At 38.3% G+C, this 16,289-nt stretch overlaps 1 protein-coding gene across 1 annotated transcript in view; it reads right to left on the minus strand.

Moving 5' to 3' along the window:
- Positions 1 to 909: 909 nt before the first annotated feature.
- Positions 910 to 16,289, minus strand: part of ST6GALNAC3 (ST6 N-acetylgalactosaminide alpha-2,6-sialyltransferase 3) — a 114,504-nt gene continuing 99,124 nt past the window's right edge. The window contains exons 3-4 of the mRNA XM_065657180.1: positions 2,681 to 2,788; positions 910 to 1,096 (exon numbers count right to left, since the gene is read on the minus strand). Of these exons, the coding sequence (XP_065513252.1) occupies positions 910 to 1,096; positions 2,681 to 2,788 (295 nt within the window). The remainder of the gene's footprint in view (positions 1,097 to 2,680; positions 2,789 to 16,289) is intronic.

Raw genomic sequence — 16,289 nt, forward strand, 5'->3', positions numbered from 1 at the left:
GATGGCTACATGGGAAATACTGTCAAAATACTGGTATCTGGATGTTGGAGCAACGCAAAGGCACACCTGAAGTAAATGGAAATGTTCGTAAGACAACTTTACACTAACCAGCTTGGGTACTAACAGCAGGCTTGATACAACATCCAAAGGTTTATCATGGGCTGCAAAACACAGTCTTTGCTAAATGTCATGCTGTGGAACTAAACTGTGGGACAACAGCCTCAAAAAGTATAGAACACGTCATCCAAGACGGTGCAGCTTGACCAGGGTGGAATGACGCTGCATTTCAGAAGTTATGAATTGATCAGGACCCTCAAGTAAACAGTATCTTCTCATGCAAGAGTATTCTACAGTTCAAGAACCACATTTAGCTCATCTCTAATTTTACCACATATGCAGGTGCTCAGAAATATCAATGTATTCATGTGTTTTTCAAAATTTACTCACTCGTACACCTTGGAGGTCTATATTTTTCCTCACTTTTCTTTTGCAGAAAATTTCTACTAATACCACAAATGGAACTAGTGCTGCAGTACTGCAAATGAGCTAAAAATACTAATTTGAATTAACTAAGGTGATGGACAAGTTTTAAAGGACCACCATGTTCTCTGTGTGCACCCCTGTATATAGGAAATCTCATCTGTCTTTAACTGCTACTGCCTTGAAGTAAAATCCAGTTAAAGTATAAAGTGCATTGTGAGGAGTAAAACCCTAAGAAATAACAAACAATGTGTCTGCCTTCCACAGATGATTAATCTTGCTTAACAGCTGAACCATCACCCTCTTTGTCTTCTGGTTTTTAGTTTAGTGTTACCTATGCTGAGAAAGGCCAGCCAGATGTAAGCAAAATTATTGTAAACTGAGACATTTTTGTAATATGCTGTTAAGGGAGAGTTAAGAAAACCAGTATCAAGACACTGTCCAGTTGGGGTGTGTAAATATTATTGTGTGCCTCTTGGCCCATTCAGCAAATACTTTCTTTTCTGTGATAAACCTGTGGCCTCCATACGGAGCATTTTCATGCAGAAAGTATTCCTCACATTCATCTCTTCCTGGCTCGTAATAGTGGTAGGGAACTTTACGAAAGCCTTCTGACCTAGGGAAAAAAGAGATGCATTTAAGTATTATTTCCAAGAAAAACATTAATATATACTGCACCTGAATTATCTGAAATCCTTTCCATGTGTCAGCACCTGAGCTCCTTTGCTAAATTGTATGGGCTTTCATTACAGCATGATTTGTATGAATTTTCGTCTAGAAAATGAAGCTAAGCGTATATCTCAACTCACACTGGTCTTATCAGTCAGTAAGCAGCTGATGGGCTGGCTCTTACAGGTATGGCACATTTTGTTTAACCTGAGAGAAGTCAGTCCATAAGGCTCCACCACTAAGCAAGGTCTTCTCATTGCATAGTCCCAACTCCTGAAACTGGTTCTTGAACTGGCTGAATAAGGCAGTTATAAGAAGAATATACATTATATAAGTAGGCAGTGCAGTCAGAACTGCCGTTTAAGAAAACCCATCCTTCTCCACTGTTAATAGAATGAAGAGCTATCATGCTGTTAACTGGTTTTACATCAGGGCTAAGCAATGCCAGCTTGCCTGAACTCTATGAGGACAACTTTAGTCCTGCCACCCCTCATCTCAGGGTGCCTACTGTATTTTCATAAACAAAGAACAACATATGTTCATTCCATCTGGATGACTCTCTCAATCAGTGAAATCTGCAAGTTCTAAAAACTCAGTCTCTAATGTTAAGATACCCCAATTAAACAGCTGTGACTCAATTTTTTTAAAAATTTTTTTTTGTTAGAGTCTGCCAGGAATGAGGAGTAACAGAGAATGTGGACTGGTGGTCCACACAAAGACCTGACTTTAGGAGCTGGGGACCCACTGGGCTGGTTACATGCAGGACTTGAACCAGCCTAGGTACAGAAGAATAGATTTATACCAGTATCATACATCGGTTATGACATTTCCTGCTTTTCTGAATGAGGAATAGTTTCATTTTATATTTTGCTACCATATACTGTAGATTAAAGCATTTAACTTAAATTGTGTTTATAGTTTTATTTCTGACAACAGGATTAATCCATTGTCACTGTGAGGTCACTAACAGTAGTTGGTTGGAATTTATGTCAGTTTACTGTAACAACGCTCGCAGGACTTGTTTTATTATTTAATTAGAAACCCCCTACTACTGAAAACAAGCCATATATAACCTAGAAAGTTCAAGTAGGTTGCTCAATGGTGGTAAAATGTAATTTCAGGTAACTATCCTGGGCTAATCAGTTCCTTTCACTTCCAGGTGTATTTGGTATTCAGAGAACTAATATATTACTATTTCCTCTATAGATTTTTTTTAGCAGTAGAAGTACGTACGTTTGTCAGAAGAATATGAAAATACTTTGTTGCCAACTAATTCAGAAACCGCAAAAGGTCTTTCATTAAAAATAGTTCCTTATGACATCCAACATTAGATTTTGTAAATGTTTTTATTTTATCAACAGCAAATGCCATATCAAGACTAACTAAGCTAACAATAGTGTCACATTAAGCCAAAACACCGGGAAATGACTGCCTGATCCATTTTTTGGATTTATGATATTAAAATAAATCACAAACTTTTGACAAGACGTCAGAATTGTAGATGTATGAAAATAATTTCCTGTGATCTTACTTGCAGTAGGTGTCATTTATCATCCCATAGACGTGAATTCCATAGCAGGCATCCATAGCCAAAATTAAGGTAAACCAACCCGTACTGAGATATGAACCTGACTGGACTCTGTAAAAATACAACATACACAAAACAAATTGCAATGAGAAATTATCAACACTTTATCAAAGAAATATAATCTATTACCTGGGACAAAAGGCATTAAGCGACCTGACAGTCTGTCAAAACCATACAATTATTTTGAATTATTTATAGATATGCTCTCATTCTTGCCAGCTTGGGGCCTCAAGCTGTTGTCCACAGAAAAAATACCACATTAAATATCTGAAGTCAAACAATGCATCGCCCATAAGAGAGAAACTATTTTATTTTTACATCTGAAGGAGAGCAATTAGTAGACTGTGTAAAACGAGATAAAGTTCACCAGAAAGCAAACTACTGGCAGAGTTTGTGCTGTGTGCATGTGAGTATCCAACATCCTCTTCCACAAGAAAAGCCTTGATCTGCAGTGGGCTTGAAAATTCACACAGTAATGAAACTTCTAAAGACATTTTGGTAGAAAAGCATGTAATACAAGGCTTTGAAAAACAAAATTCTGTGCATGTCCCTTTATATAAGTTTGCGTCATCATTCTTTAAGATAACATAGCAGAGAGAAGAACACAAGAGGACAGTGCCCAGATTGACAACCTTTGCTCAAATAACTAGTTGCATTAAATCAGTTTAGAAGTATTACCTGCATGAGCGAGAACAAATGACATGTGTAAGGATTTGGCTTACACACTGGCTTTATGAGCAAACATGCATTGTTAATTACAGACCAAATCCTGTTCACTCTACTCATGCAAGCATTACCATAGGGGACTGGGAGTCAACAGAGTTCCCCAAATACGATTCTATGATCTTAATAGAGCCCCAGCTTTGTCTCAGTTTGAGAGTTGGGTGTAAGTGAGAGGAGGGGATAATTTAGCTTTATGCCACATCTTTTAGCTCTTAGGTTTTGGGTACTGCAGGGAGCAGTCTGTTCTCCATCATAAGTTAAAGCAGACTAAGGTTTGCACACAATTAAGTTTTGCTGCAAAAGAGCTCCCAGGTAGGCCTATCTGCGAATCGGTTATCCCTGTCAAAAAAAATCTTGCAAAAACATTTTCATCCTGGGGTAGGAATAAAGCTTTCATGTGGAAAAAAAAAATCATATAGCAACTTATCCAGCCTATAAAACCCAACTTTCCTGCGAGACAGAGGAATCAACTCAGGTGTTTCTTCCTGGTTCAGAACAAGAATGTACTACGGTCTCCGGCCCCCCAGACAAATCTGCCAATCAGTGCCTTTTGGATCAGATTCTGTGTTACTTCCTTGCTCTGTTTTGTTGAACCTTGACTAATTTTTCTTAGTGAAAAACAACTACCTCAACTCCCAGAGAGTTCTACCGTAATCAAGAACACTCAAAGGAGTTTGTGCTAAATTGCTAAATCTTGTCTTCCTTGCCCACGTCTACCTTCCCTCACGGGTTAGCTGGTGTAAACTTCTATCTCTACTTTTCCTGAAATGTTTTTTCCTTGGGGAGACTCCTAACTACATGCTTAGATGCTTTTCTAAGGGACCATTCTGGAAACCATAAATACAGGGTTAATTTGGCGTTGAAGGATGACAAGTGGGAACAAAAGGCAGGGTGTCAAATACTGATGTTTCATGAGGTGGACACCAACTACGATTGTACTTCTTTACTTGACACCTTTGTAGCCATGAAAATGTGCATGTGTTTATCTGTCCCCTTAGGATCTTCATTTCTTCCAACAGAATGATCTGCTATTGTCTAGCGAAGAGAATTCCCAATCCAATTCAGGTTATTTCAGAGTAACATTCTGCCATGATAAAAAGCTGCATTGTTTCTAACTTGCTTTCTGTTCTTGTGCCAGAAGAACACTAGCCTTGAGTTTTTAAAGCCACTTAAAATCATAACAGCTATTTATAAGAACACTGTGAAGATCAGGACCCTTCCGATAATGGAGGTTTATTGGAGAGTACTATATTGACAGTAGCATCTGAAATTTGCTATACTCAGGAGGAAAAAGGAATTTTAAAAGAGAATTAATCAATATTTCATGTCTTATTTTAACACCATTGGACCTTAGTCCTCTCATCTATATACTACACTGGCAGGATAAATAAAAAAAGCAGAGTGAGTTCCCAGATACCTTCCCTGGGAGATGAAGTACATGACAGAATACAGATTATGTACTTTAAAACAAAGCACTTAAATTGCTCCCATTTTTTTCCTTTGAAGATACATAGGGATACAAGGGAATGTGCTTAAGCAGCGGGGGCTCTGGATGATTTGGTAACACCTTAGAATTCAATCTGATACTGTAAACATACATTCAACATTCTAATGAAAGCAATATTAGATCTGTGAAAACAATTTTAGATGTCCCTAAAAAGTCATAAATCTCTGAATACTTTTTAAAATATCATCCCATAAAACTGTAGTGCAAAGCAACGTCTCAGCCCTTCCTATTATGCTAACACCGTGCACTCAATTTCTTTCTCTACAGGAGAGTTTTACATGGATTTTGGCCAGGGCTTTTTGAGACTCGTGAGAAAGAGCTCCTCTTGTTACTGTAATTGCATTCAAATTTCAAATTTTACACACTGAAAAGGATCCTCCATTTATGAGTAGCATAAGGCTATGTCACTGCACAAATATGAGGGAAGGACATTAATCTCAAAGTAGGGAAAACAGGAGTTTGTCAAACATCATCCATAGAACTACTATAGGCAAATCTATTGTGATATATGTGCATACAGCAAATCCAAAATTGTTCCCTATGGCTCGCAGTGACTTTTTCTTATACTCTAAAATTAATGGGGTACCAGGTCGAGGCAGGAAATTGTCTGAACAGCTCAGGAGAAAACAATGCACTATTTTTCAAAAAATGCATTTAAAAAGAAGATGGTTTTGCTTTCAAGACATGATTTACAACCGGATGCAGCAATAAAATGGCAATTCTCACAAAAAGTTACTTTGTCTGTTTATCTTGAGAATGAAAGCTTATTTTGCATACTTCCTACATCATTTGGATTCTTAAATAAATGTTAGTTATTGGGATGTAATTCATTCTGCTAAATATCATCCAGCATTTCAGACAAGTACACAAGCATATTCTTAACATTAAACACATGAAAAGACCAATGGAATCAACTTAATTAAGATGCTTGAAACAAAGTATATTCTTGCCTATCTTGTTCTTAGTGGAGGTTTAAGTGCTTAAAATGTCATTATTTCATCTCAGAATATAAAAGTAAGCTCCAAGATTCATAGTTATTTGCAAGTCTCAAAAAACATAGGATTTGCATTTTTAGTAATGCTTTCCATAAAGTCCATAGTCCATGAAGTCCAATAGAAAGAACTGACTATAGTTTCTCACAACACCTTAAAAAGGAGACGTGCCTTCTATATTTTAGAAGGAAATAATAAAAAACATATTTAGGATTGCTAAAATTGTAATGTGTGATACATAAAGCATCAATTAAAAATAAAAGCAATTAGACATGGTTCTTTAGCCTTAGCTTTCCAATATTCTAAAAAAGCATAATAAATGATATAAATAAGATGGAATAGATAGAGCCCAATAAAAATGTTGGTGATGGAAATTCATCTTCTTTGACATCTATAACTATGCTTTGATGGAGGCTAAATGAAAGAAAAACTGGTTCCTTCTCTCATCAGGGGAAAATGGAGGAACATCAAATATTTTCTTCCTGATCCAGGGCAGGTGAGTTCAGGTCAGGTAAAAGTTTTGTTGTCACTTGAGTTCTGATTTTACCATAGAATTCTAGGAAGTTCTTTTATTTGTTCAGTTGTTCCAGGATTTTTTTATGTGCATAATCAATTCTAGCTCTATGGTTCAATGGACTGTAATTTCCAGTGGGGATTTCAGTGGTTAAAAAACAAAAAGAAAAAAAAGTTTGTTGAGGCAGAGGTGTTCTGTAGACAAGCAATGAAATTGCAGAAAAGAATTTAGAACCTTTTTTTAAAAAATTATTTACTGGGTGAAATTAGAGAGCACAGAAGGTCAATTAAGAGTGTTAATTAAGATGAAAAACAAAGAAATGTAGGACTTCAAGAAGCTATTAAGTAACAGAGAGCTTGCCAAAAGCATTAACTAGACACTTTTCCTTTTTTGCTTCATTTCAAAATATTGCAGGAAAATAAAATTCAACAATGACAGATTAAAATGACAAGATTCTCCAGGCAAATTAATTGACAAAAAAATTTATCTTTTCAAAATGGCTGTTTATAGACTCTAATTCTCAGGTGACCCTCCTACCAAACTACTGAATCAGCAGCAGCTTTATTTGCAGCAGCTTGTCAGGCCTCTTGATTAATAAAGAATTATAAATAAGCATATGGGTCTAAACAAACTAAGAGACCTGTAATCTACAGAGTGGAGGCTTCATAATGTGATATGTCCTTCCAGCATGCTAAAAGATTTGTAAAAATGATTCAAAATAAATAGAAATATTTTCAAGAACTGTGTCAAGATTAGTTTAGACCATATTCAGGTAGACATGTCTCTGGCACTTACGAATTTGTATCCGCAGTGCATCAAGATCCCGTTAATCCCCTGGGAGGGGGTCAGCACACTCTGGTTTTGCTGGGCTCTCTGCCACTCGCCCCGTGTCAGCCTCGTCTGTCACCGACCCTCGGGAATGAGGGTAGAAGGTCCATGTCCCCTCCACACTCCCTTGTTAAGGACAACCAGCATTTCCTCTCCCTGGGTTACTGTTGGTTTTTGCATTGCTGAATAATGGTGTTTCCTTACAACTAAAAAATTGGAAATTTATCTACCAGCACAAACTGGTGATCCATTACTTAATGCTATAGTTACCAGATCAGTGCTACCATGGTACCTATGTTGACTGAGAGGTTTTTTTTTTCCTGCGGAAGCATCTCTGAATATAGCTGCTGAACAACTCTTCCTCTTTGCCATATTAAACAATCACATTCCCTGAGTCACAGGTTTGGTCTGTGCTTTCCTCTTCATATCAAAAGTACATTTATTAATGACAGATTAGAATGAACTGACAGAAAAATGTCCCCCTCTGAGAGAATGGCAAGGCTTGTTTTCCTAGCACCTCTCTTCTGAGGAGGACATACACTTCTCATGTCAGAAAGCTGTTTTCTTGAGAGGAAAAAATGAAGTACATTTGGTACAGGAGAAGGGTAAGAGTCTAAATGCTGAAGAATGTTAGCAGTAACTTAGATGTAATTTGGTTTTCTGTAAGACTCGGTGCTTTGTTGCTAATAATTTCATTATGTACTTCGTGTAGAAAAAATAGCACAAGAAGAGCAATGGAGACACAAGCACAGAGAATTGATTTCACTTGGTAAAAATGGTTGCTATTTCTGCATTATAAAGATACCTGTTAGGCAGTTCTTTTTCATAATTATTCATTGTTTTGTACGTGTGTGTATGCACGCGCGTGCTTGCTTTGCATTCCACAACCATGCAGGACATCTAATAATAAACACCCATGCCCCTCTAGCAGTGAGCAGACTGTCTCACACATTCAAAAGCCCACATGGTGCTTCAGGTCATTCTGAAAAGTGAAACATTTATATATGGACAGATGTTTTATTATCCATCACGTATGGTTTTATGCAAAGCTTAAACAAGTGGAGTGCATTATGAACAGCACAGACCACATTCCAGATTCAGACAGTGGCTGTGACCAGCAAGATGTACCTGGGAATGGAGAAGTGATGCATTCCTGCCAGCCCAGACTCTTGGCAGATCATCCTTACTGTGAAAATAAACTGCAGTCAGGTGGCATACTGTCCAGTAATCTCCAGATATACGGGTTTTCTATCTATATCAATACTGCACCAATGGAACACATAGGATAAGAGTCTGTTTCGGTTGAATTTGCTATAAAACCACAGTAAAAGCTACTCCTAGGTCACAAACTACCCCATGAGAATCTCTCCCCATAATCTGATTTTAAAAGAGTTTTAAAAATTAATAAATCCTATGTCAAATGGTGTTGAAAAATAAGACAGCAAGGACACTTCTGAATGATTACAAAAGGGAACATAAAAAATATGGCTTTCTAATTAACTGCGTCTAATTAAAAAATACAACTATCTGACTTACTGTTTACAATTTTTGGCAAGACAGGCAAAAACAATATTAGAAATAATGAAGAATCTGTTACTGCAATTACTGAAATCCATGCGACATCTGCTTGGGTATGTAATTTATGCATATAGTTCCAATCTTTGTGTTGTACGCATTTTGTTTTATTTCTTTCCTCTCTTTCTCTGCTCTACTCCAAATATCCATGTAAACTTGAAACAAAGGAGGGAGTGGGAGGGGAAAGGCAGCTAGAAAGAAATTGACTTCTGCTGCCCAGGCTTCTGCACTTTCCTTGTTTCTGGTTCCTTAACCTGACTTTGACGCATCTCAGCTCAGTTGTGAACCGAAGCAATAAGAGAAGGAAGTTATTTCATTCAGGCAGAGAGGGCTCCTTCAGATGCCTTTGCTGCTCAGCTCAGAGAAGAAAAGGAGAACTCTTGTTTATCAGGAGTAATCAGAGAAGTCCAGCTTGCTGCAAAGCACACAAAAAAAGTAAAAAGACTAAAGAATTGTAATTGTAAAACCTACTTTCCAGCCTATATAAATATATATATACACACACATATTTTTATGAGGTGATTCTTGTGCAGGAAAACCTGTGCTAATCTTTTCAAGTTGAATGGCATCTCCTATAGAGAATGAGAATTACTAGCTAAATTTCTTACAGCTGTTGGGCTTCTGCAGCTTGCATTGAGTCTTCAGATACAAATTCTGCTCTTGGTGCAAATTGTTTACAGGACAAAAAATTCCAATCCCAATCTTTTTTTTTTCTTCCCCACTCTCTTCCCTAATCCTCCTGTTTCCAGAAATACATATGTTCTTGATTTCTCCTGAATCCAGAATTCTTCATTTCCCTTTCTTAAGTACAAACTGTGGTCTGAGGCACGGCCCATGCTATTGCATGTACTCAGGTTATTAGTAAAAGATGTGATGCCTTTTGTAAGTGCTCTGGTTGCAGTTGCCACCTGAGATCTGAAGTCAAGCAGTTTACGTGTGATTACCAATAACCTTGACCCACTGGAGGTGTATTGTGCAGAAAGTGTCTGGCACCACATATCTCCGTTTGCTCTTGGACTTTGCTGATGAAAAAATGGATATTGAAATCAGAAGATGACACATAAAAATGTGGACTATTACAACCATGCAATTATGTTTGGAATGAAGGGGAACTCAATTCACATAATTTGAGAGCTAAGCTGTTGGCATCTTTATGCAGCCATTTTTCTCTTCAAAAATCACCTGAGTAAAATTCACTCTAACCTCATGAAGGCTGAGCTTACCGGGAAATGCAACTCTTCTGGTCTACGACAACATAGCACTTGCCTCCCAGTACAATTACTTGTGCTTGCAGTGGTTGAAGCAAATGGGAGGTAACACCAAATCTGCTTTCCCTGGACAGTACTCAAGCCTGCAAGTTAGTTGTGGCACCATGGTGTACTCCCATCCCACCGTTTTCCACTTTCCATCGGCCTTTACTATTAATAGGCCAGACTTACTGCAGTCCCTGATGGCTTTGACAAAGGGAGTGATGGCTGAAACCTTGACACAGGTTTCACAACTTGTGCCACAGGCCTCTGTGGGGCAGCTTTCTGTGCTGTCCTCTTCACCAGTAGCTGCATCCAGTTTACTAAGCGCTGGTTCAACATTTTCCCACAGCATGAAAGGGAGTAGAGAAGGGTTTAGATTTTCATCCTTTGTAATAAAAAATGAATCAAAATTTGAAAGTGTGCTGAGTGGAAGAAAAAAAGGCAACAGTGACTTTTTCTTGCATCTACATTTAAACCAACACTTGCTGTCTTGGGTCTGCACATTCTTCTCCAGGGAGGATGTAAACTAAACAGAGCTGCAGTTAATCCAGGATCCCCAAAGAGAATTAATTAAGCAGGCTTTCCCACCCTTTTCTTTTTGTATTAAAGGGCACTTACTACTCCTAGCTGCATATTTTAGTGAAATCTATCATAGGTGAACACAGAAGTAATTTCTTGATTAGCTCTTACCTTGTCAAGGCAAGATACTAAAGAGAGTTTATCTAACCTTGTCTGAAAGCAGCTTGAATTTGTCATAAAAACATTTTCTTTTTTTTTTTATGTTTAAAGCAAAAAATATGAGATGATTTTCTAAAGATGCACATTGCATGTCTGTGACATTGGGATGTGAGCAGAGGCTTTTATAAAGGTATTTTGGTTTACTGCTATGGTGAAAATAAAAGAACACCTATCACAAGACTGTACCTTAACTATTTATTTGACTGGGCAGAACACTGGACCAGATACTCAGCTGACAGAAACCACAATGATGTACATCTAGCTGGTATCCTCTTAAATTTTCTACAATCCAATCACTACTTCTTTGATGGTAACATGGAAAGGAACCCAGTATTACATTTTTCTCTCTACATTTCACATTTATCTGAGAACTGTGCTTTTCACCAAGATGAATGCTCATCCAAAAAAACCTCATGGACTTATGGAGGGCCAGCCATAATATTAATGGGAAGTTTCATTTACGAAAGGAAAATATTCACTGAAAAAAGAGAACCCCACATATAAGACATTCACGGGTGCATATCCCTCTATCAACGACTTGTCTCTCCCCAGCTGTGGTATTCATAAGAATGTTTCCAGGTATTGTAAAATTAATTCCTAATTTGTTGCTAAATTACTCACTGATTATTTAGAGTACAGTAGCACTGCAAATCCTCGCTGTGCAAGGCACTGTATACCCACATGTGACAGTCCTCGACCCAAAGAGCTTAGCTGTCAATCATGAGAAACAGACTCTTTGGAGTAATTTAACATGCATACAAAAGTCTCTGCAGGAAGTATAGCAGGTAGAATAGAATAAAATAAATGCAAGACCTTTTAGTACTGCTCCATAGAAACTTCCTCCAAAACTGCATTGTGTTATAAAGACACATTCTCTGAAATTGAATCTGGAGCCACGCTGCTCTTCTCTACACAAACCATACGTTCATTTTAAATTATGGAACATCAATATTTTTAGCAAAAATGAAATCTTAAATCCAGACAAATTATTCTGATGTGGAGAAAAAGGAGATAAAAATAGAACTTGTGTGGGTTTGAATTTTAATTCACATGCAAGAGGCCATAATGTAACCCATCAGTCAAGCTTTGAAGATGAACTGCTAATTAACACAGATGTTGCCTTCCCTTTTACTATTGTAACTTTCTCCAGATTAACTTTTCCTTAAAGTAAAAAAGGAACAAAATCTTTCTCTTTCTTTTTTTTTTTTTTTTTTTTTAAAACCCCAAACCTATAATTTAATGAAACATACACACATATGTAGGTAACATATTATGGTTTAATTTCAATATTAGGGTCTTGTTTACTCTCTATATTCTATCCAAATGTCTCTAGTCTTCCACTGTTTTCTTAACTAACTCACCTCTGTCCAGCTATCTAGAAAGAAGCAAATTCTCCCAGCCTCTGAGCTACTGAAACTTCCCTACCTTCTCCATTGCTCTGTTCACACAGCAGCTGGCTTTCTGATGGCCACCCTTTGCTGATGTACACTGTGGACAGAAGAGTCTGAGGTCTGATTAAAGCCCCCACTTGAAACAGAGGGTCCTAAATCCTCAGGACATGCAAGACTAGCTTCTGTCTTTCCCCTTCTGTCCACCAAGAGCCACTACATTTATGCAGCAGGGTCTCCGGAAGGCCAGGTGCCTAAAGCCATTGACACAAATATTCACACTGAAGGCACCACCTTGATAGCAGACAGACATATTCAGCAGAACAGACAAAGAATGGTGCGTTTTCTTCTCTCAGATGGCAGCGTTTAGAAAAAAGCGTGATACAGCAAACAATTTAGAAAAGCAGAACACTGCCACGGAGAAGCTCATTGGAAGAGGAACTGTGGCTCAGAGTAGATTCCCTTCTATCCCACTGCACAGTTCCTTCAGCAACAGACAATTTCAGACTGTTTCCTTCCCATATTCACTGAATAGACTGCAAAAGGTTCACCACACAAATGGAAGCGGGGAGGAAAAATCTCCATACTTATTAAAATGACAGTGAAATGCTCTAAAAGAGAATTTTTATGGCTTCCCTGCTATCAGTGGAAGTAACAAATCAGTTAATTTTCCAAGTCTTCCACAATCCAGCTTTTTGAGAATAGTCAACACAAGAATTATCAGACTGATCATCTCACCAGCTCACTGTCAGCGTGAGCTAATGCCTAGTTACCAAGTATGGCGAAGAATTTAGTTAGCTTCAGGAATTTGATATTTCCAGTGAACCAAAGTTATTAGAGCACATTCATGAAGCGGGACAGTGGTCCTTTGCTTTATAAATAAACGCTCTGGTTTCTCCTCCACATACTACATTGCTCTCAGTGACACCATCTTTTCAGTGGTTCCCAGTGTCAGCTATAACATTAAGGCTCAGCTGTGCTGCCAGGGCATCTCTGCAGGCACCTGCTCTTCAGGAGGCCACACACACACCAGAGGGGGCTGCTGCTGCTCCTTAGGCATCAAGGTTCAGGACATCACATTTAACCGAATTCTTGTCTATAAGCTTTGCACATCAAACATTAAAATAAACTAATTCATTACAACTAGAAACTGCAGCCCGCTTGTTACAGTATAGGTGACTCAAGACTACATATTTTTGGCATCAAATTATAAAATTTAAAACTGCAAAAAAATCTGTTATACAGTAACATTACAGAGAATCTCAGGTAATGCTAGTAACTACATTGCTAGAAGGAATACCAGATTAAAAATTAAGAGTTCAATCACACACAGTACAAGAGATAGCATCACAATTAGCTTTACAAAACAACATCATTCTTTATGAAGCTTTTTCTTTTTCTCTTCATGCTATTTGCCTGATAAGCCCTTGCCAGCAAAGACATTAAACTTATTAAAATTACTTATATAAAATGTGGGACAACTGAAATGATTTATTGATTTTTCTTCTCAAAATAAACCTTATTTTGAATTCCAAATATACAATAACAAAAATAAAGCAGAAGCCTCAGATAGTATGTTTACTCCAGACATATATGAATGTTAATATATTTACAGAGACAATCCATGAAAACTTTAAGCTTACAAGAGTTGTTTGGAAAAATCAGTGTAGAGTACATTTTATGCAATTAAATTCCTTTTCTGCTTTAAGGTACAAAGCCAAGAGCTGAGCTGTTTTCAGAAAAACCTAGAACTAACGGGAACTTCCAACAATAGTTTAAAAAAAAAAAGTGTCCAGGCCAACAAGTCAAAGTATGAACATTTGTCATGCAATATTAATGTGGCACTGATATAATCCATTATCTGCATGCAATCTGAAGAGATGAGAGAATATGAAGCTGTGTTAAATATCAGTCTGTGGTAACTACTACTTCATATCTAGGCATGGAAATAACAAAAGAATCTTTTTGTTTCAGTTCTTTGGGAACTCATTCTAAGCATTTCTACAAGACGTTCGTCTTCCACTCTGCAACGTCATGAATACTCCTTAAATCATATTGAGAATTTGCTCATCCTGTGAATATCCCCCATGTTCAAATGTATTTCTATGAAGGATGCTCATGGACAGACAGTCTGAGCAGAACACAGCACCTGAACCTTCACAGGGACCCTCCTCACAAGCCTCTATCTTAAATTCCTTTGAAGTTTCAAAAAAAATACCGAGACTTACTGAAAAATGAATAGCTGATCCAGTTTGATGTTCTCCCTGTCTCTTTTATATACCCCATCTCCAGAGCTCCAGCTCACTCAGGCACTTAGATATAAACCTTCCGTAATACAGACAATGAATATATACAAGTAAATAGGCTTAGATGCAACAGCCACATTCACAAACCAGCAGTTCTACCCCCTGATCTCTGTGGTGCCTTTTGCCACTCCACTAGCCATTTTGTCCCCAGATTTGACAAGAGAAGGGATAGCACTTAGGCAAAATACATTTCTTCTCTTTTTTTCTGCTCTGCAAATCAGCATTATCTGATTAGGTCTACTTCCTACGGCTTGTTCAGTCTTGCTTATCAGACACACTGGAAAATATTTCCAATAATAAGCCACCAGAAATCTGCCTTCATATCTGGTGTCAGGCTACATATAACAGAAATCTTTTCATATTAGTTTTAAAGTATTGCTTCATTCAACAAGCCGACGGCTGGCTGACACACAATCTAACCTAAAGGCTATGGATCAGCAGGTAAATGCAGAAATTCTATTAGTTTTCAGACCTGAGGTTTACGCCTTTCATTTCAAATGAAATCAAAATCCTACACATGAATAGGTAAAGCACAGAGTAAAGATCCTTTCTTAAAACCATCCATTACCTGTTACATGAGTAGAAGGAAGAAAGCAGTTCCTGCATCTTGTATATACTGAATTTCTTGTGTTCAACGAGTCTGGCAAGGATGGTAAATAGCAGACATAAAAGAGATCCATTTTGAGGAAAAATTAAAACCATGACGAACATTATATTAAGCAATGCGAAATCCTGCAAAGGTACGAAGACAGGCGTATTCAGGTATGCTTGGTATTAACAAAACCTCTCCAAGCTTGTATAAATTGGACTTTCTTACTTCAATCTGAATTTAAATGTCATAGGCAAACTGTCTATGCTTTAGAGGTTTTAGAAATGAGCATCCTCATTTAGCACCAGAGGAAGGAAATAATGCAAAAGTGCATATTACAAAGTAACCAGAAAGTTTATGAAAAGATTTCTTTTTCCAAACTGGAAGGAAGAGCTGACACACCAGAAGGCTGTGCTGCCATTCAGTGAGACCTGGACAGGCTGGAGGAATGGGCAGAGAAGAACGTGTTGAAGTTCAACAAGGGCAAGTGTAGGGTCCTGCACCTGGGGAGGAATAACCCCAGGCAGCAGTACAGGGTAGGGGCAGACCTGCTGGAAAGCAACACTGCAGAGAAGAACTTGAGAGTTCTGGTCAACAACAGGTTGGCCATGAGTCAACAATGTGCCCTTGTGGCCAAGAAAGCCAATGGTATCCTGGGGTGCATTAAGAAGAGTGTGACCAGCCGGTTGAGGGAGGTGATCCTCTCCCTCTACTCTGCCCTGGTGAGGCCGCATCTGGAGTACTGCATCTAGTTCTGGGCTCCCCAGTTTAAGAAGGACAAGGAATTACTGGAGGGAGTCTAGTGGTGGGCTATGAAGATGATTAGCGGCCTAGAGCGCCTTTCTTATGAGGAGAGACTGAGAGACCTGGGTCTGTTCAGCCTGGAGAAGAGAAGGCCGAGATGGGATCTCATCAATGTTAATAAATATCTCAAGGGTGGGCGTCAAGAGGGTGGGACCAGACTCTTTTCAGTCGTGCTCAACGACAGGATGAGGGGCAACGGGCACAGACTGAAACACAGGAGGTTCCATTTGAATATGAGGAGAAACTTCTTTACCTTGAGAGTGACAGAGCATTGGAACAGGCTGCCCAGAGAGGTTGTGGAGTCTCCTCCTCTGGAGACACCCAAAACCCACCTGGCC

This window comes from Caloenas nicobarica, chromosome Z (genome assembly GCF_036013445.1).
Source record: "Caloenas nicobarica isolate bCalNic1 chromosome Z, bCalNic1.hap1, whole genome shotgun sequence".
In the NCBI taxonomy this organism is placed as follows: Eukaryota; Metazoa; Chordata; class Aves; order Columbiformes; family Columbidae; genus Caloenas; species Caloenas nicobarica.